At 48.7% G+C, this 27,297-nt stretch overlaps 1 protein-coding gene across 4 annotated transcripts; it reads right to left on the bottom strand.

The window, feature by feature from the left end:
* Positions 1–2,875: 2,875 nt before the first annotated feature.
* Positions 2,876–19,965, bottom strand: RCN3 (reticulocalbin 3). Of its 4 annotated transcripts, none has more exons than XM_069605159.1 (7): positions 19,893–19,965; positions 19,106–19,359; positions 12,637–12,830; positions 6,481–6,653; positions 6,142–6,202; positions 5,323–5,522; positions 2,876–4,610 (listed from the first exon to the last, which is right to left on the bottom strand). In XM_069605159.1, exons 2-7 carry the CDS (start codon positions 19,327–19,329, stop codon positions 4,503–4,505), a joined length of 960 nt encoding a protein of 319 aa, XP_069461260.1. In that variant the 5' UTR covers positions 19,330–19,359; positions 19,893–19,965; the 3' UTR covers positions 2,876–4,502. The 4 variants fall into 4 exon arrangements, with proteins under 4 accessions (XP_069461260.1, XP_069461266.1, XP_069461267.1 ...); XM_069605165.1 differs by lacking the exon at positions 12,637–12,830 and adding an exon at positions 12,878–13,071 and having other exon boundaries at positions 19,893–19,952; XM_069605166.1 differs by lacking the exons at positions 12,637–12,830; positions 19,893–19,965 and adding exons at positions 12,878–13,071; positions 19,682–19,840.
* Between the last annotated feature and the right edge of the window lie 7,332 nt (positions 19,966–27,297).

Here is a 27,297-nt window from a genome sequence, read left to right as displayed (position 1 = left end):
AAGCATTTCAATTGTGCGCTGCATACTAGGCTGAGACTAAGGTGTGCTTCGCCTGATTTGAGGAAAGGGGGCGGGAAGTAGGAGTAAGGAAAAGTTACACTCCATAGTGTCTACTGTACACCTAGTCCAGTCTTATTTCCACCTTATGTGTCCCTCGTACCTCCATCCTCTCGACGGATGAACTGAGGGTTGGTAGCATGTAGAGTGGAGGGCAGGGCCATGATCAGCACATGCAATCACCTCTGCTTACAACATTTTTAAAGGGGGATGGGCACTTAAACAAGGAGTAGAGTAGTCACTATGGTCAGCAACTTTTACTTAAAAGCAGAGGAAGTAAGTCTATCATAAGAGAGTGGTAGAATTTGTCCTCGTTCAGTAAACCTAAGAACACTAAAGGATGACAAAGGGTTACCAGAAGAGAATTATGGGTTTTAATGCAGGTCGTACAGAAAAGGTAGAGGATTAGCACTCTTAACAAGCCGGAATTGCTACCTGTGTGGGTTCAACAATTGACTGTAGCAAGTTCTACAGCAATACAATTTGTGTTTAATAATAAAGATAGGTTGACCTTTAACCACATACAAGACTACAGACACAATTATAAGTAGCTTTCCTTGGGCCCTCTGTCCTCACCCTCCTGAGAGGCAAAAAACCTTTGAGTCATCTTCGACTCGACTCTCCTCCCACCACATAATGGACCTTGCCAAGAAGGCCCACTTCCAGCTGCACCACCCTCAGATGTATACTCCCTTTTCTCACCTTACGCCAGAAGTTCACTGTCTCAAGAGCCCTGGTTCTCTCAAGCAGGACTACTACAATACCCTCTTTCTCAATCTGCCTGACTCTACAGTTCGCCCTCTGGAACTTATCCAGAACACGACCGCAAAACGTATCCTTGACCTCAAGCCCAGGGACCAAATCTCTCCGGCCCAGCAATCCCTCCACTGGCTGCCAGGATCAAGTTCAAGACCCTCTGCATCATCCACAAGGCTTTTCGGGGCTGTGGTCCTCACTATCTTCAACTCTTTCCCCACAAATACCATCCTTTTAGAGCCCTCCACTCTACCTCTAACTCTCTGTGGGGCAGTCGCTTCTCCAAGCAGAGTGGGGGGGGGGAACTCTCTCCTCTGCAGGCACCTCCCTCTGGAAGTCTACCTGCCTCTCTTTGTCTTGAGCCAGATCTCCTAAATTCCGGAAACTCCTCAAGACCTTCCTTTTCTCTCTCTCAGCCCTGCTAACCTACCCTTGCTCCTGCCCCTCCTACTCTGCTGACTGGCTGCTTGGTACCCTCTATGTCTTACAGGGAACCAGCTCCCCCCACCGCCAGTCCTCCTGCACTTGCTGCCTGTCCCACCTTGCACTGCTTTGCACTTCCTAGCTGGGATTGCCTCCCTCGCACTTAACGCAGCCTGCTGCGCACTTGCACAATCTGAATGTCACAAAGCCCAGTAAAATGGTTTCTCGTCTTACCCTTGTTCCCGTTTCTTGCTCCTTGAAACACGTGTATAGGCGCATAATAAATTACAAATCAATCAAGCTTTGATAAAGATGTGCAAGGTAATGTCCCAGGGTAAGATACTGCTATCTGCAGTGTACACTGTAGGGCAAAAGGGGGGGGGGATTTGTGGGCATAATCCTCTAGATGAAATCTATACATGCTAAGAAACAATTGTATGCACTTGAAGATCGTATTTGGTAATCAACGCGCATCTTGTCCCTTGTGAACGGAGGCTAGCACAGGGGCAACGCACTGGCTTGGAAGCAAGACCATGCAGAACAACAGAAGTTTGAATCCCGGATCTGTGCTTGGAAACCAAACTCAGATGTGGCATTAGGCGCATTATAAAAATCCAATTACATACATAAACACACATCAGACATGAATGCTATAATGGATCGGGCACCCACTGAAGCCTTAACAAAAGCTTTAAAAAATAAAATGTGTAATACTCTGGCTCCACCATATAGCAGACAAGCATATGTATGTAAAACCGATTCACAATCTACAAAAAAACCTATTTTGTGCTGCAAAAGCAACTAGTTATTTCCCTGCAACAATGCATTTGCAGCTAGATATTGGTCATAGACAAACATACAAGACTTACAGAACTTTAATGTCCAAGACGCCACCATACTTCGCTGGAAAGATCACCATTTCAGAAGGGCGATGCAACACCAGGAGCAAAGATATCACCAGACTGGAGACCAAGAAGTGTAAGAACGATAAAAGCAGACAACAAGCGTTTCCCCGCTATGCTTTCATTCTCCGAAACAACCTTCCTGTTAGCATGCTGGCTCCCTCCCACCTACGATTCGGGACAGATCTGAGGACCCTACTCTTTTAAGAACACGTCCCAGACAAATTAGGCCCATAGACTGACAAGGTGAGTTCCCTCAACTGTGTTCTACTCGGCTTAATTGCACAGAGCTCCGTTTCTTTCTACCTACATAAATCATATACATGCAACTCACCAACCCTTTCGGAGTGATTGACATGGACACTAAAAAGCAATCATTTAGATAGGAGACATAGATCAGTATAGAAGCAAACCAAAGATGTGGCAATACGTGCGCAATTGCAGACTTGCTCCAGAATCAGAGCCGCCTACGGTCAATGCCCACAAATTAAACTATTAAATTAGGACAAGGATCCAGACCCAACTAATAGATGGCGGCGGCACCAGCAGCAGCATGGATGGCACGCGATATGCCACAAACAGCAAGCTGCAAAACTACAACATGTTTTTTTCGTCTTACCTGAATTTCAATCGCTGCCGCATCTTTCATTTAGATTTTGTTCATCCTAGTCTTCAGTTAAGAGCCTGCACTGAATATCCAATGCAACACTCATATTGTGCAATAAATGACGCACATGTTTATCGGGTAGACAGATATGTTTATTTCTCCTCACTGAGGTGACACATGCCAAGACCATGAGGCTCTGTGAACTGAGAAATAATAGTGCTTGTACGGCGTTAAAGTTCCTCGTGCTGGATCATCATGCGTCAGGGTACTGGATACAAACATTTCATAATGTTCCAGGATCTCCTCTCTTGAGAGGGTGCCATCCTGCTGTGGAGAACATGCAAAGTGGGGCATGCTGTACATGTCTGCCACTACTAATAAACAGCCTCAGGCTTTTCAACATAACCCCCCCCCAGATCACCACAGAACAGCGCCATCAAACGACTGCATTGCATGCCTACCAACCAGTACCACCAGAGAATAATCCCCAAAGCACAGTACTACAAACCTACACCCACGCTACTACAGTACATCGCCAAAGGCTGTGCACTGAACAACCCATACACCATCACAGACATGCCTGGGCGCCGTGTACTACTCCTGGAACATATCACTACAGAACATGCCTACACCCGCACAACTACTCAACAACCACCACGAGTAATCCCCACCACAACAGAGAAAACAAATCCCTATTCTTTCAGTTAGAAGACAGTTTCAGATTCCCCATCACATGCATTGCTCTAAGAGAGCTTCCTACTCTGAATACACCTTGCTTTCCCATGCACAACAGCTCGAGGCAGTGCTGGGAGATGCTGGCGACCCAGAGCCTCCTTAGCGGCATATGCCGACCCCCGCTGCAGAGCTGCATCCATCCAACACAAGCACTCAAATCAGGCCACAAACTCAGGGGGGCATGGGCTGCCTCCAATCCGGGTGACAAGCTTCACGGATGCGCCGAGTGCCGGCAGGGCCGCCGAGACCAATGGCTATGGTTGCTTCATGTACGTAGTCTTGGCAGAACACCGAGCTGCCCTCCCAGAGCCAAATATGCAGCGGCAGGTATGAAACAGTTTTGAAAAACATGCTAATAGTCTTGGGCACTGCTCTGTTTCCCCATAAGAATGAGCAAAGTGACAAGGAAAGCAAAGCAGAAGGCTTTACTTTTGCCTTTAAAAAAGTCAGGGCAAGGGTTCAAAACCAGCAAAAAGAAAGGGTGTCCGATAGGTCTATGGGAGGATACAAACAAAAAGAATACCTGTAGATGTCTGAGAAATGAAAAGAAAGATTACCATTTCTTTTTTCTTTCTTAAGAGTGCACAGCCACTTTAGGAGACATACTTAAGTTGTTATAGCTGTGTCACACTCACCCCCCAAACCCCCAGAAATGATGACCATCACTTGCCAAAGCGGACATATGATTTTTCATCGTCGAGTTCCAGTTCCACAATGCATAGTGTAGATGGAGCAAAGACATACGCTCCACATGTGCTCATCACGCGTAGCAATCTTGTCTACCTTCCCCAATTCATGAAGTACCAAAAAAAACCAGATCCCTTCCACGTGTACAAAAAAAGTGTTCTACCCCTGTACAAAACAGCCCCCCAATTAATAAAAAAAAAAAATCTCCCACCCTTTGTCTGCCCCTCCCCCTCTTTATTTCCATTGGATTAATAACAGGCGAGGTGCAGTAATTAGGAATGATGGTGTGACCACAGCGGGGTTGGCACTTGATTGGAGCAGAGAGTTAGTAATGATTAGAACTCATCGTGTCTGCGCGTCAGGTCCTCCCCATAGTTGGTTGCTTGGCTCCCAACAAACATGTTCCAATTATCCAAGATTTCCTCTTTGGTGAGTTTATCATCCTGTGAAAGGGAATCGAGAATGAGTTACGGAGTCGTAAACGGGTGCTAGAATTACATGTCAGGTGGCAATTATGTAAATAAGCACCTCAACTTTACATTTACAGTGTCAACTTGGTTAACTGTACCTACCTATTCCAGGTATCTTGTTATTGGCGCCCCAAATAGGAAGGCCCACCCTCCTCTGCTACAGCGGTCACAAAGGTATGAAACGACCAATGCATATTCCCCAACAAACACAGCCCCAAAAATGTTTAGGGATAGGTTCCCTCGAGAGGACTGGGTTAAATGCTTTTATGCCACTAATCCATGCAGGAGGCAAGGATCCTATGCTCCCAATATTGCGTACTTTGATACCTCATGAACTAGCAGCTCTAGTCTACACCATTGGCTATTGAGGGCCTCCCATGCTTTTGCCCAGTTTAACAGTTCTGGATATGATACCACTATTCTCCACCCCCCAGGAGCAAAAACACGTATATGCATGGCGGCCCTAGTGCGGGTAGGGAACTTTGTGGTCCCATGCCAATGGCCACGTAAGCATCTATTCCAGCAGACCCTTGGGCCTAAGACAAGTTGTCTCCCTAACCCACCAACAATTCCACATTTCTGTATGTGCTCCATGGACTCAGATAAGGAATGTTCTTCTTATCCCTACCCTGGCGGCTAAGCCACAGCTCCCTGTATGCATAAGTGTTGTAGAAGGGTATCTGACCTTGTCTTTGTCAGACTCATAAATGAGATGCTTGGCTTCCACATCTGCGTGGTCGTAGTCTGGGGGCATGATCCAGTGGCTTATCTCGGAGCGGTCCATCTTTCCATCCTTGTTCAAATCTCGGAAGTCTAAGAACTGCTGGCGTTCTGTTTTCACCCAATCTGGCTCCGGCTCGTCATTCTCGGTTGAGTACATGTCACCTAATTGAGGAGGAGAGAAGCAGCAGGAGCCAAGTGAGTTTAAGAGAAATGATGGTGGTGCCACTATACCAAACTTCGACATGCCCATATATTCCTTTTTGACAGGCTAGTGCAACTAGGCATTGATACGCGCAAATGACATTTAAAAAGCATGGAAACTAGACCGTGGCACCATCATTGTTGGGGATGTCAGAATTATGGAGTGATCACTAGGATGAAACAGTGAGAAGAGTGGATGAAAATGAGACAGCGCTAGTGCAAGTCTTGTATGGTAGGACCCAGGCACTGGAGAGAAGAACGAAGGGGGGTGCGGGGGATGAGAACCCAGACCCTCCTAGATCAGAGCACGTTTTGGGTTACTCAATAGTATCCCCATTGGGATCTGCGCTACTGCACATGCTTGGCAGGGTCTGGTCAGCAAAGCCTAGGCAGTGTTGGAATCAAGGAGGTGGTCTGAGAAAGACTCATCTCTGCGAGGTCTTATTAGGAGGAAAGAGGGATGCCAGTATGAGCCTGCAGCATGCAAGCCGAGAGTTAATGGTCCTAAAACTTTAACTTGGTAAGAGTTCAGGGCTGCACTCGTGGGAATGAGACCCACACCTGGCCAGCTAAGTCTTACCAATGTATTCATTCACATCCACGAATCCATCTCCATTCTTATCAATGTCCTCCAGTGTTTCCTGGCCAAAGAAAGGGAAAAGGAAGCAGGTCATTGAAGCACATATTGATGCGTTATTTGTACGGCCATTGACGGATGTCAACATCCCACAGAAAGCTGCACGATGCATCATTCAAAAGACAAGACCTTGACGGCTCTAAGCAAAGGCCACCGGATATGGTGTGAGATTACGAACCACTGATGAAAGAAGAAGCTGACCAAACAAGCCTATTAGATGCAACACCCACGTTAATGGCCCACTGCACCCACACCCATGCTCCACTGCTGCCCGGTGCTCACCGTGATCACCATGTCCTTCATGTAGTCAAACTCTTCCGGGTGCAAGAAAGCAGTGAATTCGTCGCGAGTGGCAATCATGTCACCATCCTTATCTGCCTGCTTGAAGCGACGCTCGTCCCGTTTCATCATGTTTCGGTATGTGTCCTTGTCAGGTAGGTCATTAAACTCCTCACCTGGAAAAGGAGGGATTGTTAACTGCTTCAAGGCGAGCTATGTACAAAGAATATAGGAAAGACCTATAAAGAGAAGAGGCAAGTGAGAGAAGATTTAAAACAAGGTAGGCGAGAGAAGAGACACTGAAAGAGAAGACAGACACGGGGAGAGTTGGAGACAAAGTAGAGGAGGAGTGAGGGAGACACAGATATTTAAAAACACGGGAAGAAGGTTGCGGGTTGGACTAATGCAGAAAGGCAAGTTACCAGATCAATAGTCAGCTACTCCAGAATGTGAGGAACGTGAAATTAAGTGAGAGAAGAAACAGAAGTCTGGTTACTGCAGATGACAGGAAGTAGAGACACGTCTTAGAGCTGGAAACTGCAGAACACAGGCAGATGGGGAAACAGAGAAACAGGCTCCAGTGGAAAATCAAAGACCAGAAAGTTCAACAGCGAGATATTCCCGAAAAAAACTTAGGCAATCGTTTCACTCCAGGCCATCCAGCACCTCCCACCTCACCCACGTAACGGCAGCAGACAGAGAATGAAAGCAGCTTTGGCCGAGCACTAAACTAGCAGTCACAACGGAACAGGAGGCGACGAACACAGCAATGCGACGCCCACCAAACTTGGCCCCACAAAGCAACGTGCAGCAAGGGTTCAAGCAACACAATCCCTTACTCTAGTGTTTGCTGCTCCATTCTGCAACCCGATAGAGAGACCGAAACAGATCCTTGTTACTGTCTCTTTTGGCCGCAATGGCCCAGCATTCGGAAGATGATCCCGGTTTTTGGAATATCGGGTGATCATCAGCCTTATCACCCATTACATGAAAGTGTGCCCAAAACTCTTCCCTCTGCCTCCACTGACCTTGTAAAGCATTTATTTCAGCATTCATCTTTCATGGATTCACTAGCTTCCCAGCAGCCACTGGGTGGTACCGTTATAAACTTTGAAAAACGTAATGGATCCAGTAGAAATCCGGTGGAGTGCTTGCAATCACACACAGAACCCTTCTAGCTTTGCGGAGACCCTTGAATGTCCATTGATTTGCTCGAACTGGACAGTTATGGCCAAAGTTGTGAACATCCCCTTTCCCTGACAGTCACAAGGTTGTCTGAAACAGAGTCAGTGTATGACAACTTCAGCTTTGGGGTCAACTTGTAAAACGAAGGCGATTCTGAGAGAAGAGTCATCCTCAAAGTTAAGGCCATACCTTATACATGTGTTTTGAAATACACATTAATCATAAATACAATTGGCTTCAGGGCCATCTCTGACCGAGGACATCCCATTCAAAGCCAATGCATGGGCATGTATTTCTGGTTTACTCGGGTCAATAAGGCAAACGCGGGTTGGGGCCAGTCTCTAGAAAGGTGGTCCATATAAGCCCACTTCCTATGGCTAGATCTTATTAAAAAGAGGCCAACTAGTCTTTGTACTTTAATTCACGATAGAAATCATTTGTAGCTTAATGTTTTATTGTATGACTTGATGCCAAAGAACATTCATCCTAACATTGCAGTGTGTTCAGCCTACACATATCAACACAGGGTCTTGGTGTATCAAATTACGGTGATCCCTTGCTTCGGTATGTCGTACCCATGAAAGTTTCTTAGTTAATCAATTAATTTTGTATAAATTCTACTGTACTTATATGGCAGATGTCCATCCTGTCGGGATTCATCTGCAATTAGGAACGAGCACGTCTAACTTATGACCGTGGTCTCCTACAGGAAATAAAAACTCAATGCCTGAATGTTTGTAACTCTCTATAGTGGGGTCTGTTTTTTGCTATTGATTAGTTGGGAGTACACAAAATACCCAGGAGAAACGCTAGTCACACCTATAAACCCCCCCCTCCCCATTCTCATTTGGCAATAGATGAAGGGGTGATGACCACTCCAACACCCCTGTGGGCCCAACCAGATTCATAGAAGAACTTGATACAAAATATCACACAATACACACTGATTTAGAAGGCGTTTAGCCCGAAGACTCAGAAGGAGTTTAGGGTGACAGTTCATTATTTATTTTGGATTTATATAGCGCACTACAACCCATGGGCAACGAGGCGCTGTAAGAAGATGAAAGTAGACTTGCTTTGGGGGTTACAGGTGAGCGGCCCCAGTTTGATACAATTGCTTAGTTACAGAGAGTCCGTTGACCCAGCACAGGTTCCATTTCACAGAACAACAGAGGGCACTGAGCACAAAGCAGGTTGGAAGGGGAGGCCGTCATACAAAGAGGCTAGTTTTTAATGCCTTATGGAAGGCTGCATGAGAATCTGATTTGGGCTGGGAGTGTGTTCCAGTATGTCGCTGCCATGGTTGGGAATCTGGAGCCACCGGCTCGCACTCTCCGTGTAGGAGGGACAATGATGTGATTGGCATATGCAGTCCTGGATAGTCTAGAGGATGTTGGTTTGATCCTTTGTGCTAGGTAAGGTGGGCTAACCCATCAAGACATGTATGTGTGAGAGCCAATATTTTAAAAACAATCCTTTCTTTGACAGGTAACCAGTGCACCTGCCTTCTGACACCAGAAATGTGATCCCTACGTGTGACACCAGTTGCGGCCCTTAGAGCATTATTCTGAGCTAGTTGGAGTTTAGCCAGTGCCTTGGCGAACATCTACTGTCCCTTTAAGGCCTTCACCGCACGATGACGGGCAGCCTATGGATCGCTCCATATGCAGGGCTTCTGGGACGAGCCAAGAATCCACTTGAAAAAACCCCCAAAAAAAGACAAACATTTGTAAGCATGTGCAGCTTCATGAATTCACTCAGTGGAGAGTTGTCCAGAGAAAGTAAACGAGATTCTTTATCCCTGTACGTTTTAAGAGTGGTTGACCAATGGCCAGAGGGAGAAAAACAGAGTTCCGCATGGAATGAGAGTATGGGTCTAACAACATTGCACGCCAGATTTGGTTACTAAGATAGCGAAACAACACTTTAAATATATCTCCTTACCGTTGCCTGTACCACTGTAATAAGTGAATACATGATCAGACACGTGTGCCAGATAAAATCTGGATTGAACCAATGCCTCTGCTCTGTGCTGCGCTCATGACACTTCACGACCGGAGACACGAGAGTTGCTTGCACTAGTGTAGTTTTCTACCTGACCGAAAGCTGCAGGGGGCATCGGCCAGAGCATTCAATCTATTGGAGCAATATCAGACAGAGGTCTGGCCAAGAGCAAGCTACTGAAATGTGTCACACTCGGCCATCATTGTTTGGTATACCTGGCTTTGGCCGAGAGAGGGAGGTGGGCATCGGCCAGAGCATTCAATCTATTGGAGCAATATCAGACAGAGGTCTGGCCAAGAGCAAGCTACTGAAATGCGTCACACTCAGCCATCATTGTTTGGTATACCTGGCTTTGGCCGAGAGAGGGAGGGATGGGGCAGGACCAAGTCATTGTGTTCTTTAACTGCGATACATAGATCAGAACCAAAGCACTTCAAAAGGATCGAGGTAGAGGCGGATGCGTCCAATGCCAGGGCATCTTTCAGCAACATGGCTCGTTCTTGCAGGTCACTATTAGAAGTGCTGCAGACGGGGGTCATCCTACCAGCACAGTGAAGGCGACAGCATCTGGAAAAAGAGCCACAAAGTAGGTTCTTCTACAGAACAAGGAGTTGGCTAAAAGCAAATGCCTCGATCCAGCAGATCCAACCCTGGAATGACAGGGTACATGCACGCTCCCCAATAATGACACTCACGAGGGGAGAAGACTACCATTACCCACAGCAGAATAATGGATCGCCGTCGACAAGGACGTGATGAATACCGTATTAGGAACTTCACCCAGTTTGATGACCTCTCCACTTTCCCCCAAAAAGGGCAAACCGTTTACCCCTTTGCAGAGTCGCGCAGGAGGTTTTTTCGCATATCGCACAGCAGGTGCTGTATTGGAGTAGTTTCTAAAGGAAGCTGTCTACTTCTCAGATGCAGCCATCATCATATGCCCACCTCAACCCAAGGAGGCATGGAACTTGATCTGCTGACAGAGGTTTGTTTGCAAACTAAAGCTCTGTATGCGGACTTGATAAGAGATCTACCTTACAGGGCAACAGGCCTGAGATAGGTTACTTCTGCACTCCCAGCCTCCACCACCACAGGGGCTGTAGGTTTGGGCACACAGGGCATCGATATAACTTTTAGGCTCAAGTTGAGCCATTATTTCCCAAGTGCCCAGTTAGCTCATGGCCATGAAAGGATAGAAATCAAGTCTACCCATACAAGAAAAGCACAGACTAGGAACGAGTCAACCAGGACACATCTGTAAAGTGTATTACAGACACGTTAGGTGAATCAGAAAAGATCCTTAAGCAGTAATAGCAACCTCCCTCGTCATACAGTCGTCCCTGGAATCCTCTCCTGTGATGCTTCCATTTGTAGCATGCATGTTTTAAATCCTGGGACAGATCTAAACAACAAGTTAGGGTGCACTAACAACAGAATAACTAAGGTGAGGTTTATGGAGTGTATTCCAGGGGGTCGAAATTGATACGATATTTTATTTGTATTGCGCCCACACACAAGTGTTTCAGAGCATGACGCAGGAGCTGCAAGTAGATTCTGGTTGTTGTGATTAACCTCCGACCAGGGGCTACTTCCCATCACAACCCAGGACCTAAAGAGAGTGGAAAATTAAGCTACTTTGTAGAGCAATTCACCATTGAGCGATGCACATGTTAGTATATCCACTCTCTGTGCATGAAAAATTGTTCAATTCCCCCCTCCCCCAAAAAAAACTGTGGCAACGCATCTTCCTATTGATATATTGCTCAGACTCGCTCTATTGCCGTTTTTGTTGATTGTGGTTTCTTGGCATGTTCCTTCCCCATTTACGTTTCTTTCCTAGCAGTTCTTCGGTCATGAAGCTCCCTCTCATTTGGTCATTAACCACCACCATCAATAATGTCACTACATCTGCTTCTATGGCCCATCTCTTGCGGTTTCTTTACTGCCACTGCCACCCTTTTTCCTTGATCACAACTCGATCACTTTTTCTATCGGCTGTAGAACGACGAGCTAATATATAGCGTGCTACAAACCTGACTTCCACATGAGATGCAAGTTATAACTTTGTATCCAGTACATACGACCCGTTGTGCTTTAAATGTCCTCTAGAGGTTTCCTAATGCACCGTCTAGCACAATTCCCAGGCACATAGCCCAATGTCAGGTAGGTCTATTTGTGTCGCATCAGTTGGCTGGATAGACGAAACAGCTCCCAGAAATTTCAAACTATGGTATACTGCCATAATTGTGGCGTCTTATTACTGAAGGCAAATTTTAAAGTCAACAATGTGTACAGACCTGAGGCCATTGGCTGAGAAAAAGGATCAAAGGGTTCAATCGCAAAGAAGCGATTGAACTGACACACAGCCTTAGTTTTATTACCAAGGGAGGAGAGAGACTACTGGATGCTCCTCTTAGAGCACCACTTTTCTCTGAACCACCCATCTCAACAGAGAAAGCCCTGGTCTATCCTTGAGCAAAAGAACATCCATCCATCAGCAGGAGGAGTCAAACTGTCCAGATGCACGCATACCAAGCGGTAAAGATATCTGGGTTCTGATCAGGATGATGGCCGGTCACGCATTTCTAGTATCGTTTATAAGGATACCGGTTTGATCAATGTCTAGAAGATTTCTGGAATCAGTTGAGGGAGTGGGGGGGCTTAGGACACCAGATGACAGCAAACAGGAAGCTGCAAAATCCGTTCAGTGGTGGAACACACAGAACAGCGTGGGGGTTGGAGGGGGCATTTGGGCAATCAACCTCCCATCTTCTTTGGGTTCTGCTCACCCAGCTTTGAGCTCCTTGCCCAAACGAATCTCATGTCAATGGGAGCATTGCACTCCCAGCCACGGCTGCCCTCACAATTACCTTGCACCCAGCTCTCCTTGCCCGAGCTTATCTGCTCACATGCGTGCCATGCACTCCCTGCCCTGAGCTCCATGCCCAAGCTGCTCTCACCCCCCCTCACCTGCATAATAGCCGTACGTGGTATTCTTGTACTCCTCCCAAGCGATGCGGTCATCCCCGTTCTGGTCGTAATCGGCCCAGTGCTTATTGACATTCTCATAGATGTACCGATTCTGCGAGTGCTTGATCCACTCCTTCAGCTCCAGCTGGGTGATGGCGCCATCCTGGTTCTTATCTATTTTGGTGACTATCATCCTGCAGTGAAAGGATAGAGGTCAGAGAGGCAGTGGCTTAGAGCTCACCTATAAGATGGCTGTAGAGCTGATCGCTGTACTCCTTCCAGGATACATGGCCGTCCCGGTCCTTGTCGTAGAGCTGCATCTGCTTGGCCACATCCTCGTGCACCCAGCGGCCATGCACATGCTTTATCCAGGATAGAAGCTCTGGCGCAGTCACCAAGCTGTCGTTGTCAGCATCGATCTTATTGACTATGAGTCTAGAAAGGAGTAAACTCTCTTTAAAAGGGAAAGAAGGGAAAATGGGAAAAATAGAAGAGGGAAAAAACTGCAACTACAGAAAGGAGCCCAGATAGGCCTCTTTTGAAAGGATCATTCCAGGAGTGTGACAGCAGGCTCGTTAGTTGAAATGAACATCTAACATGGCAGGCGAATGTTACAGGGTAACAGCAGATGTGGGTTTTTTACATGTCACCTCAGATGGACAGGTAGGTTACTGGTCACAGGGGTTAGGATGCAGATCACAACAGCAATGATTACATGTCAGAGAAGCAGGGGTTGGCTGGGGGTTCCAGACCACAGCAGCAAGGGTTTGCGACAGGAAGGAAACTGCAGCTGGGGGACAAAGCAAGGTCAGGCGTTGCGAGGGGGGTGGGGCAAGGCAAGGTCAGGCGTTGCGAGGGTGGGGGGGGGAACAAGGCAAGGTCAGGCATTGAGGGGCGACAGTAAAGCGCACGCGTTTCTAAGACAGTGTTAAAAGGCAAGGAAAGGTCCTTCAGCTGTGGGAATACACATGGCCGAGCCAGGTCTGGCAAGACTCCACACAGAAAGTCTTAGAGGAAGGTGCTGCATTTGATTAGCTGCCTGGAGGATCTTGAAAAGGATACACGGTTAGTGGCACAATGACCATTGGGCATTATACCCGTGCCTCCCGACCCCCCAAAAAACATTGGGTTATGTTGACTTGACCTGATGGTCCTTTAGATCAGTGGCAGGACAGGGCAAACAATAAATGGTGCCTGCGGCGGCACAGTTTAACTGTTTCATTGTTAGCACCTGCATTCGTATACATACACTTCAGGCAACTGAATTGGTCATGTGTGTTAGTACTTGTATGGGGGTGATTGGAATGGTAAGGTAAGCAGGAAACGCCTCATTCTCACAGCAATCCTTTATTTATTTTATTTAATGATTACATGCCCAGACCCCGAGGTATCACGGTGTGGTTACACACATCTTAGAAGTTAGTGATACATAATATACACACAGCATGGGTTATACATAACGCGTTGGTACAACACAAACACTAGGAAAAATAGCAGTCAAGGAAAGCAATGTGTTAGTACTGGTTAAACAACCATGTTTTCAGTTGTTTTCTGAACAGGAGGAAGGAGGTCTCTTTTTTTAATGTAGGTAGGTAGGTAGGGAGGGAGCTCCAATGTTTAGGGCCTAAGACATGGAAGCTACTGCCCCCTGCTCTATTGTTGTAGCGCGGTTTCACTAAGCATTGCCATCGTTAGATCTTAGGATTCTGACTTAAGGCATGAAAGAGTTACCACCACAGACTCAGGCACACCCCCACCCGACTCTTTACTCGGGGTAACCAAATACAACGTTTAATAAGGCCAGGGCGCAGAATTACAAAAGCGATTGTGAGTCGCAGCTGGGCCCACCAGTGCAAGGGGCGCGGCAGAGAATTCCCAAATATGGCAGCGTTTCATTGCTACGTTGCTTTGAAACCAAATGCGCAGGGGCGACTGGGATCAGGATACAGAGGAAGGACTGGGAGCTCCAGAGGCCAAGCGTGAACTGAGGGAGACGCCACGTACGCAGCGAGCGCCCCTTCACACCCACCAACCAACACTTCAGCAATGTGCCACACAAACACCCCCACAGGGGGAGCGCCTCACGCCACGCAAGCAGCAGGCTCCAGAACCTTCTCTCCAGATAATGTGCAGCGTAACACAACACTCCCTCGAGCCAGTAAAGCCCCGCCCCGTCCTCTGGTATGCGTATAACTGTCTACTGCCACAGGGGGGAACAATAAGACGTCCACACCCGTCCCTACAGTGCACGTGTCACGGCGTAATGGATTAACATCGTCTCGAAACACTGAATCAGACAATGCACAAAGTCAATGTGTCTGAGATAATAAAGAAGCGGATTATAGTGTGTGGGTCAGTGCTTGCAACCCTTCTCCATAGCACCGGTGCTACCATTAGCCTTTGTAATGGTACACAAATTAACAACCCAGAATGAAAAACTGAGTTGGACCCGGCCATGTTTGAACATGTGACCTGCAGCGTGAACATAAATCTCAGCAACCAACTGAGCTACATTACCTGCCTATGGAGGTAAAAGGAATATAGAGTGAGGACCCGGCCCTCATCAACCATTGTAGTTGAAATTTGTCTCTGGGCGGCCCCTGAATCATTGCCTGTAGGTTGGCAGTCCTAGCATAATTGTGTGCATTAAACCGGCCCGATACAGCATGCCTTTACTGGCTACATCAGACCATCCACTCCCTCAGCAAGCGGATTCTCATCATCACAGGGCCAAATACTTTAGTATTTCAGCTCGCAGCTATCTGACTATCTGTTCGATTTGCAGAGGCCAATTACACCTGTTCTGTTACAATCTGCAGCTACTCACCCCAAACCTCCGTTGCTTTATCTGGATTTTGCCAAACAGTGAAGTAGCAAGGTGGGGCTAATTTATTGAAATTAAAAATGTAGTGCTTTGAGGCCTTTAAATGGATACTCACAGAGCTGGGTTCCTGGACCTCTATCCATTTTACATTAAAACAAAATGTCTACTTAGGCCATTGTTGCTGAGCAGAATCTCTGTACCTATTTACCCCCCCAGGCCCCGCCCAAAAGGAAATAGATTGCTTTACTATCCTATTTGTTGCGCTTCATTGCAGACACAGGCTTGCAAGACATGATTTACAACTTGGGAAGCTGAACAACAGCCCTAACAGCCCTTAATTTCTGCTTTTTAAAATTGTTATAAACACCGAAAGCCAACAGAATGATTTCCGTCAGCATTAATGTGCAAGAATGAGCAAAAACTGAAAACAGGCAGCCCTAATGATATAATGCAGAGATTTCCTAATGCAAACTACCAACAGGCGATTTCCCCGATTGCATCATTGCCCGGTTCCCACCTGAGACCGCCAAGCACCCAGCAGCAAAGAGTTGAAAGGGTAAAACATGTCTGTGATAAGTTAACACCTTTTAAAGAGTCTTTGGTCCGCAAGTTCACATGTAAAGTGACAGAGCCCTCAGACTGAGGCTTCCTATGGGCATATGTGCATAACACACACCACGTTGTGTGTCTTCATTCATGGAAAAATCCTGGATGAAGCAATGGAGAAGAGGGGGCGAGAACCTGCACATTACCACAAGGCAGGGTTATTGGTCTCTGCATGGCACGGCAAAAAAAATGTCCACCAGGAGGGTACTGTAATCCTAAATGACCACTTATGCTACGGATTGTCAGTAAAGTGCTAATGTAGATGAGGGTTGGACTTCAGGATTCTGCAAGGCTGGAAGGAATGGGTGGCCTGATGGCGCCAGCAAAGGCAGCCTGGCAAGTGCGTTTAATGAACGAAATCAGCTAGATGCAGAGGAGTTTGGCCATTGTGCAAAGCTCCCTCCGTCCCCCACACTTAAGAGGGCGGGAAGGCTCAGTGGACTCCTCCCTTGAAATGGGTGGGACGCATGAGACCTCACCATACACTGCAGGTTTGGTGTAACCCACAGAAAACACCCATATTAAGACCGGCTAAACTTGTGGCCATCCTCTAATTCACATTAAGAATTCAGAACCAGCAGAGACTGGGCATAGGAAGTGTTTTTGCATGGGCATGCGCTGTGAAAATGCAGTCCACAGTGGGAAGAAAGTGGCTCGGTCTCATTCTAAGACCATGCGAGGAATGGATGAGTGGAACGTGACAAGCACTTGCAAGAGTATAGGAGTTGGCGTCCTCTTTACTTTTCCTAGAAAACCTCTTATGACTTCTTCAGACATTTACATCAACTTGCCTTTACGTCGTTTGCATGTTCACATCGCCTAGGCGGAAATGGATTTGGTAATGGGTAGATGTAATGTTTTGGGGGTAAGAATAGAAAAGGGGTCTAAAGCCCCGCCCTCCCCGCTTATTATGACAAAACTGAAGATGTTAAAATGTATGGATAAGATGTAACAATATACACTGAAAAGAGTGATGTAGGGTCACCGAGCGACATTTAAAAGGTTGCTGTGCAGTGGGATGGACTTGTTTATGGATAAGATTGCACAGATCACTTATTGCTATGACCTTTCATTAGCTAAGCTGGCTCTTCGTGTGTCCCTATATCACAGGTCATTGCAAACTCTTTTATGCATTCTAACCAACTGTGGGTCTTCTGCTGAGTCTCCCAAGGTTCTATCTCTCACCAATCCTTTTAACCGTTACATGGAACCTGTGGGCACTCCTCAAAAGATCCCAATGTAGCCAATAGGCGGCAGACAATACTCTTCTAAAGCCTGATGTAACCTTATTCTCGCTCCTTAGCACCTTGATGCTGCCAGGTCTTTGCTGCGCTCTATAAATCTGTATACAATACTATACAGACGTGGATGTCGACCATCTTCCTCAAACTAAACCCATTCAAGACTGAATTCACCTTCACTGGTCCACTCGCTAAAAAACAACTTGTCCAACGGTGGCTCAATTATATGCACCTAGAAGGATTTGATCCACAACTCAGACTCAACAAAATCCTTAGGCTTCACCATTTGGATGTCACAAGGCCTAGTATGACAGTTATTTTTATCTTTCTTCCTTGTCCCCTGCCTCTTTTTTGTCTTGTGGTGGCTTGAAACACCATTTGTTGTATAGGCGCCTTACAAATATCCAATAAATTATCTTTCTTCCTTGTCCCTTGCCTCTTTTTTGTCTTGTGGTGGCTTGAAACACCATTTGTTGTATAGGCGCCTTACAAATATCCAATAAATAAACCTGTCCTTCCAGAAACACACAGCGAAGAAGGCACAAACAGCCTGTCTCAGAATCTCTACCCTTCAAAAACTCAAACCCTACATCCAGCCGCAAGACTTCCAGATAGTAAACATTAATGGGGGAAATGCTCTCCCGACAGAGCTCCCAGCTGTTGAATTGATTTATATTAGTTCCCCTAAAAGCAGCCCAGCACGCTGCACAACACCTTAGTAGGGGCGCTCAGAAATGTGACAAAATTCACCCACATCCTACGCAAACTACATTGGCCTCCGCAATAAGCCAGGATACTGTTCAAGACTGTGTGTATTATTTACAAAGCAGCCACGAGTAGCACACCATCCGGCTACACTCCACATGTCTGGTGGCACATGCTTCTCACGCAGATCGACCAACTGGCTAGAATCACAGTACTATGCTACTCTTAAAAGATACCAGTCCAAATGCTGGCTACCCACACTCTGTATAGTGCTACGCTGCGCTCGAGGTAGGTCTGTGCTTTGAACAATAAAATAAATGCCCTTCAATAAAAAAAATATATATATATATATATGAATCCGTTTCCAGGCAGGATTTCCCCTTTGCTCCATATGCACTTTGCTGCCTTCTTGCCAGAACATCTCAGCAGCTGACCCCGATAGAGATTTTGAGGGGATGGGTGTGGAAGGTTCTTCGTAATGAACCGTCTGACTAGGACACCACCCCAAGAACGAGGCAAAGGTAAACCGGAGTTTCCCAACCGTTCCACTTCAGCGCACCCTCCTCCCCCCAGGTCACACAAGCGACATCTATTCCTTCCATTAAATAGAGACATTACAACAGCATCGAGAGGCATGTCCGTTTAAATAGGTGCTGTAATCACCCCCTGCATCCTGAGGGCAGCTCTTCCCAAGATCCCCCTCAGCCCTACACAAATGAACCCAAAGACACCACCCCTAGTTCTGCCCCCAAGCTCCACAAATTGTACAACCCTGCTCACCCTTCCGAGTACCCACGATGACTTCACCATAACCAGGCTCTGCCAGGACATGGAGCAATGCCCAAAGGCCCAGGGCCGCCTGCCTGTTTTCTCTATCACTTTAATGATGTAATGCACTGTGCCACAGGTAGTTTCAAAAAAATGTTACAGTCCAAATGTATAATTTCCCAGATATTTATCAAATACTGCTCAGTTTGTTGTGAAAAGTCACACATTGCGATTTGTGAATGCAGGGCACTTTTTTCTATCTTGTAGCGCAGCCGGACCCTGGCCATAGCCAGCGTTTTTTCTCCTCAGCCCATACCCCACTCACCCTAGCCTCTCCTTGCTCTCCTCTGGGGTCAGCTGGTCGAAGGTCTTGGCCTCCTCCTTGCCCAGGAAGGCCTCGTGGTCATACTGGAAGTCCTTGCTGTCATCGTGCTGGTGGTCGCTCAGATCCTTGCCGTGGTGGACCCGGCCTTTCTTTTCCTGGGTGGGCTTGGACGACACCCGGGACGTGGCGAGCACCAAGAGGCAGAATACAGACAGGAACCTCATCTTGGTGGACAGACGTGGACTCGGGGTACCCTGTACAAACAAGAACACACAGTGTTACCCAGAACCAGCGAGGATCACCAACCACATGCAAAAACCCTTCAAATGTGACAGTCCTGCTAAAATACATAGGGAATAAGGCACATAGGTGACTATGCCATTAGCGAGGAACGCCCCTCCCTGCGCCCTTTATTTCATTTCTACGAACCCCTATGCTTAACCGAACCCCCTCGACGTTGTTTTGGAGCCTCCCCCATCCACTACTTTCTGAGATCCACTCTCTATTTTCTATGGATTGGCCCCAATGCTCTCAACTACTTTTTCTGTCGATGTCCCTGCCTCTTATTTCACCAACTTTTTCTGAGCTTGCTCTTTACTCCGAATCCTCCGCCTCCCTTCTCCGAGCACCCTTACGCCGATATCCATGTACGAAACGACAGGACTTTGAGCCCCCACCCTATATCTGCCTCACTGTTTTCTCCGAGCCCTCTTATTCTCGCCGTGTACGTTTGAGACCCCCTAATGATTTTTCCCTACGCTCGGCCCCGCGTCACCTCTTCACCCACCTCTTCCTCTGCTCCCAGTGAGACCCCCCTTCCCTTAACTCGAACATTTAAACTTCCCCCAGGCAGGCGGCACTAGGTGGGATACTGACCAATCGCGGCCCAGTTCTCCTTGCAGGGCGGGGCTCGAGAGCGGGGACGGACTCTCCGATTGGGGAAAGGGAGCCACGTTGACACGAGATCGCGCACTGTCTGAACTGCAGAGCGCGCGCGGAAGGTGCGGCGAGCTCCAAGACCCTAAGTAGAAGGGGGGCGGTGCTGTGTGTAAGTGCATGTGGGAGACGAGAACCCCAGAGTATGGGACAATAACAGTGTGACCCTCGGTCTGAAACACAGTACTGGTAGGAAGAAATACGGACTCCAGTAAAGGGACATCCCGTGTAAGTGGATGCATACATGTCAACGTGCCCAATTCCATTTGGGTGATGCCCGTTCCTGCTTTTCTCTTTGCATTCTGGGACATGTAATTTACTATTTTATTCTGTTATACATCTGGGACGACAAGACCAGAATGCGAAGAAAAAACACTCCTGACCAGCATATTCCAGTGAGAACCACGGCATGTGTGGAAGAGACCATTAGTGAGAGAGACCTTTGATATGGGTGAGATATTTAGAATGGAGTCCGAGTAGGGCTTCATAATGGTCTAGATCCCCAATAAGGCTGAAACTCGGACTCTCGCCATGAAATAGGATCTCGGTATGTACGAGGGATCTGTAACTTGAGCCGTGAATTATGAGAAGGCCCTTCGTTTCTGAGAGACCTTTAATAAGGTAGGGACTGGGATCGGGCCTTGCAGGAATAATACACGCGTGTTGTGTCCTCAACCCAGATGGTCGGGTGGGGGGCCCGCACTCACTCCTGCATGCACGCACGCACACTCGGCACACAGTCAAGGACGACGCGGGACGCGTTGTTGCTTCGTCCGCGTCCCGGCGGGAACTGCCGCACGGGCGCTGTTTATTAACCTGCGCATGCGCAGCCGGGAACGAGGCTTGCGCATGCGCTGCACACTACTGGGACGTCACATCCCTTCTTTTTCCTATAACAACAAACAGCAGTGTCGTACGAACAAATTGTACTCACGTGAACACCGTAACCGTAACATAAACATCGCACACATCAAGTGTAAGCTTCAGGACTACCGAGGTCAGTCACCCGAGTCCATAACGTAATCTTTAAATGAGCCGGAGGTCTCCTTCCCCCTCGAACTGGATATCTGGGCACGACTGTGGGCACGAGACAGTCAGCGCCACGGGTAGGGTCCAGATCTCTCGACGGCTCCCTTTCCTGGACCTGCGGGCTTGATCCCCGCATTGAGAGCTCCCCGGATGTCCGAGCCTCAGGCACGACGTCCACTTTCTTGAAGAACGATCGATTGTGGGTGACGGTGCCGCGTTCACTGGCCGCAGTCACCATAGTGCCTTTCACATGGGTCACTTTCCAGGGACGTGGTTCAAATGGCAAGGACAGTTTCCCTTCCGGGTGCCGATTCTTGACGAGCACGGAGTCTCCGACTTGTACCTCCTTTTCTTGCAGCCCTCTCCGTTCGCTCTCCTCGTTGCGTTCCGCCCGTTCCTCTCGGACCCTTTCGTCGTCTATGACTCCAGGTCTCCAGTCATCCATTTCCGGTATCATCCCTCTCGGGCAGCACCCGAAGAGTTCTTCGGCTGGGGCAACCCCGGTGGACTGGTGAGGGGTTGTGCGATACACTCGAAGGAATTCCACAATTCTCTTTTTGAGAGGTTCCCCATTGCTGGCTGAGATTCGCATCACCTTATTGAGCGTACGCATCATTCTTTCGGCCTCACCATTTGCACGCGGCCATAGCCGGGACACTCTCCGATGTTTTATCCCCCTCTCACTCAGGTACTGGGCAAATTGGCGGCCTGTAAAAGGTGGGCCGTTGTCTGAGCACACGGTGTCGGGAAACCCATGCGTTGCGAACATTCTGTCCAACGCCGCCGTGGTGTACTCGGTAGCCGTCGACTCGACTACCTCCACTTCCGGGTACCTCGACCATTGATCCACTGCTACCAGAAAATACATCCCCCGACCCGTCGCGCCAAAGTCCATGTGTACGGTACTCCACGGCTTTGTGCTGCGTTCCATCGAGCTGATTGGTGGTGCTTTGTCCCCTGGCGTGGCAGCTTGGCAGACCAGACATCTCTTTACAAAGCCCTCCACCCTTTCTTCCAGGCCTGGAAACCATACTTTTGGCCTTAACCTTGCCTTTGTCTTCACGACGCCCTGGTGTCCAATGTGCGCCAACTCCAGTATCCGCAGCCTGAGCTCTCGCGGGATGACGATCTGTCAGCCCCTGAGTAACAGCCCATCATCAGAGATTGATAACTCATCTCTCACCCTCCAAAGTGCCTGTAGGTCTTTCTGGGCCTCCTCCTGGCGCCGCAAGTTATTGCGCAGGACTTCCCTCCAGTCTCCACTTCTCACCTCAGCCTTGATGATGTCGAAAACCTCGTCTTTAGATGACTCTGTGGCGATCGCCAGTCTCGACAGTGCCTTGGGGAGCGCACCTTCCACTATCTGGCAGAGTAGACTGTTGCATTCCATTTCACTGCAGTCTCCTTCTGCACTTTCTTTGTTGGGATGCCTTGACAAATAGTCCACGGGCTTGTTGGTCCCGGGTCTGTATACCAGCTTCACCCCGTACTCCATTAAGGCCAGCATCCACCTCTCAATGCGAGGTGGGGGTTTTGATGATGCACCCGGTAGTATAGGCAGCAGCGGCTTGTGGTCTGTGACCACCACTACAGGTTTGCCCAATATGTACAGGCGAAAGTGGCGACAGCCCCATAGGATGGCCAGGGCTTCCCTTTCTATCTGGCAGTATCTCATCTCTGTGCTGGATAGTGCTTTGCTTGCGTAGGCAATCGGTCTCATATCTCCACGCTCATCGGGTTGTAACAGCACTGCTCCCACAACGACTGGGCTCGCATCCACCACTACCTCTGACTCCACCGCTGGGTTGAAGTATGCCATGGTGTCTCCATCCGACAAGGCATTCTTTAGGGCCTGGAATGCCTCTTGTTCTCGTGACTCCCATTTCCACACTGCATCATTTCTTGTTAGAGCCCTGAGAGGTTCCGCCATCGACGCCAGCCCCTTTATAAAGCGCCCGCAGTACGTCAACATCCCTAAGAAGCTCCTTACTTCCGTAGGGGATTGTGGCGCAGTTGCTTCTCGAATGTCTCTGACTTTTTCCGGGTCCGGTGATATTCCTGCGGCCTGGAAGATGAAGCCGAAAAACCCTATCCGGTCCTTGAAGAACTCGCACTTCGGGCGGTGTAACGTGAGCCCCAGGTCATTCAATCTCTTTAGAGTGCATTCTAAACGTTTTAGGTGCTCTGCTTCTGAGTTTGCAAATACCAAAATGTCATCACTCATGTTTAGGACACCTGTCAGCCCCGCCAATGCTCCCCTAATTGTGTTCTGGAACACTTCAGCCGCAGATGGTATTCCAAAACTCAAACGTTTGAATTGGTATAGGCCCTCGTGTGTTGTGAAAGTTGTGATGAATCTTGAGTCGGGGTGGAGCTCCAGTTGGTGATATCTCGCTCGTAGATCCAGCTTGGAGAACACACGTGCCCCTTGAAGTTCCCCTACAATGTCATTGAGGGTTGGTGTTAGATGTCTCTCCCTCTTAATCGCCGCATTGGGGAGGCGCATGTCTACGCAGATCCTTACTGCTCCCGGCTGCTTAGGTTTGGGGGCGACTACTATCGGTGAAACCCAGGGTGTGGGCCCTTCCACCCTCTCAATGATATCCATGTTAACCAGCTTTTCCCTGAGATGGAACGGAATTCGTCTGTGTTTCAGAGCGGTCGGTCTGATGGTGTCGTCGATGTGCAGCCTTATCGGGGGTGCCTTCAGTTTCCCTACTCCTTCAAAAATGCCTGCATATTTGTCCAGCAGGCACTCAACGTCTATTTGATGCACTTCCAGTGCGAAATGCACCAAACCAAGGGCCTCAGATGCTGCACAGCTGAGTAATGAATGAAGACTCACGTCTGTGACAAAAAAACGTGCTTTGATTGCTTTGTCACCCTTGGTGACCGGCGTGACGAATACACCCTTGATGGTTAACGGGGTGTCACCTCCAAACGTGAATATTTTAGCTGCGGAGCTGTCTAGCGCGGGGGGTCCCGGAAGTTTTTGGTATTGTTCTTCGGCCAATACACATACGGAGGCCCCAGTGTCAATTAAAACTTGTGTCGGCACACCTTGTATGTCCACCATGCATTTGGGCTGCCTCTTCTTCCTGGTTCCCGACGCTAGGTTAGAAATGAAGAACACTTCTTCATCCTCCTCCTCCTCTTCCTCAGGTAGCTGCAGCCTTTGTATTTCCTGTTCAAGAGCGGCAATGCTCCGTAGTCTTCTGGATCCGCCACGCGACTTCTTGCTGGGCCTCTCTGTACAGATACTGGAGCTGGGGCACGGCACATACGGGCATGGTGCCCTGGTCCCTCGCACCGGCCACACGATCTTTATTTGGCCGGGCATTCCTCTGAATGTGGCGGGTCATCACCACAGTATTGACAGATTGACTCCGATCACGGAGGATTGCGAGTTTCTAGTTTTTTCTGGCCCCACTTTTCTTTTGTGTTCCCACGTCTGCTAATGGCATACGCCTCATCCGCCATACCTGGGCGCCTGCCTGCGTCCATCTTTGTGCCTCTCGATTCCGCCAGTTCAAACGTCCTGCCACTGTCCAATATTTGTGTTAGTGTCCATCCAGGTTCTCGCAATACTTGTCTCCTTAGCTTGCTCGAGCTACAACCTTGTATTACCTGGTTCCGTATCATAGACTCATTATTGTCCCAGCGGCATGCAGTGGCCATCATTCTCAGTCTGGCACAAAACTGATCAAGAGGTTCTTCATCTTTCTGCTTCTCACCACAGAACAGGAATCTCTCATAGTCCATATTCGACTGAGGTATGAAGTGGTTTTCCAAAGCAGTCTTGACCGTAGCATATGTGACCACCTGCAGATTGCATGCCTCAAAAATGCGGATGACGTCCAGCCCTGCAGAGTACAGCAACGTCGCCCTTTTCGCGGCATCATCGGTGATGCCGGTTGCTGTGAAGTACATTTCAAGTTTTTTAATCCAGAGCAACCATCTTGGCCCCAATTTGGATGGGGGTCCCGATATGTCAAACTCCTGCATCGGTAACAGAGATCCTTGTTGTGGCCCCATTATGCCACGTGCAGTCTCCGCTTCCCCATCACTTTCTGCCATCGTTGCAGGTCGCACAGGCACCTCTTGGTGTCACAGAGGCCTCAAACCTGATATGTGGATCACCAACGACATGTCTTGGCCACTCCTTTCTGTGTCAGAAGTAAAGGGTCGTCCCCAGGTGGTTGGGAACGACCAGGGTTCCAAAAATGACCACGTTGCGGAAGCGCAGCAGCGCACGAGCACCTGTGCCGGCCGCTACTGCTGCGATAGCTTAATCGTAGCGTTCGCGCCGGGTCCGTGTTATGCCATGATACGCAGCACCGCTGATCCGACGTTCGTTATACGTCGGGGCGAGCGTAGTCGTGGCGCTCCTCCTCGTCGCCAGTTGTTGTGTCCTCACCCCAGATGGTCGGGTGGGGGGCCCGCACTCACTCCTGCATGCACGCACGCACACTCAGCACACAGTCAAGGACGACGCAGGACGCATTGTTGCTTCGTCCGCGTCCCGGCGGGAACCGCCGCACGGGCGCCGTTTATTAACCTGCGCATGCGCTGCTGGGAACGAGGCTCGCACATGGCTGCACACTACTGGGATGTTACAACGCGGAGGAGTGTTTGGAACGCTCTTTAATCAACCGCTGCCGTAATCTAACTGGCACCACAATGCGCCTTTTCCAAACCGCCAAACTCCCACAACGCAAACATCACATAGTTCCGCCCCTTAGTGGGCGGAGCTTCTATTAACCCTGTGAGGGCGGGGCAACACTACCCCTGGACAAATGTCCAAACGCCCCTTTAAAATTCTTCGACCAATCTTGTTGGTCTCTTAATAACTCGTTGAGGTCTCTCATGTCGGACCTCTGCTCCACTGTCACTCTGGGCTCCATCACTTTGATTTGTCCCGCTTGTGTCTTCTTGTGGGGGATTCCACGGGTCGTCTCGGGGAGCCCTAGGCTCTGGACTGCTGGGTCTCGGAGGAGATTCATATTCCTCCCTTTTGATATAATGTTTGAACTGCTGGCAGTTGCTCGAGATGACCTTATCTTGGTCTTGTGCTGTCACGATTGTTCCTTTCACCGACATGATTCTAATGGGGCTCGGAGCATACCGAGAGTCTGTCTTGTGTACCATGGGTTGCTGTACCAATACCTCATCTCCGATCTGAAAGTCTTTGGGCGTTGCTTTGCGCCTGGCGTCAGTGTCTTGCTTCGATATTTGTTTTCCTTCTGCATCTCGCTGCTGTATTTCCGTATCCGGGCTTTCTGTTCTTGATGGATTTTGTGGGATGCGGGTGTGTACCTCGTATCGGACCATTAGTTCAGCGGGCGTCCTGTTGGCGGTATCGTGTGGTGTATTTCTGTAGTCTCTGAGGAGCCGGCATAGTGCTTGATGTGGGTTGCTTGCTTCAATTCGTGCTCTGGATTGTCTTCTTTATGGAGGCCATAAACCTTTCTGCCATCCCGTTTGCTTGTGGGTGTCGGGGTGTGATCTTCATGTGTTTGAAACCCAGGTGGTTCGCCGGCACTGCAAACTCATTTCCACAGAAAGGGGCCTGTTATCCGACTTAATTATTCAGGGAATTCCCCATTTGCTGAGGACTTCCTCCAGTATAGCTGCCACTTGTGAGAACACTGTGGTGGCTACTTTTGTCACTATGGGAAAACTCAAATGCTCTTCTATCAGGAGTAGGAGGTATTCACCTGACTCTGTGGGTCCGTAAAAATCTATGGCCACTCTTTCCCACGGGCGTTCTGTTATCTGTGTGTGTTGCAAAGGAGCCGGGGTTTCGGCTGGGGATGTGTACTGACATGCATGGCAGTTTTTTACCCATTCATCTACTGCAGTGTCTAGGAATGGAAACCAGATGTGACACCTCAGTTGTTTCTTTGTGTTTTCGGCTCCTCTGTGTCCTTCTTATGCAGTGCGGACAACTTCTTTTCTCAAGGCCACTGGGATTACAATGCGGCAGCCCCTGAGTAGGATGTTGTGATCTTTTACCGCTAGTTCACTGTGTACCCTTGCTAGTCTCTCAATCTCTTCTCTGCACACCCTCGGGTGAGCCAACGTTGCTCATCGGTGGTCTCTCCACTTATTGGCTGACGTCAAACTGATGCCGAGCGCAGCCGTGGGGTCTGCTGCGGACGCCGCGGCAACTGTGTCCAATGAGAGCGCTGGTGTTAGGGAGTTTTCAGCTATGTAGTTGACATATG

This window comes from Ambystoma mexicanum, chromosome 1p (genome assembly GCF_040938575.1).
Source record: "Ambystoma mexicanum isolate Mex_15411 chromosome 1p, UKY_AmexF1_1, whole genome shotgun sequence".
NCBI lineage: Eukaryota > Metazoa > Chordata > Amphibia > Caudata > Ambystomatidae > Ambystoma > Ambystoma mexicanum.
This window is presented reverse-complemented; position numbering and strand designations above follow the sequence as displayed.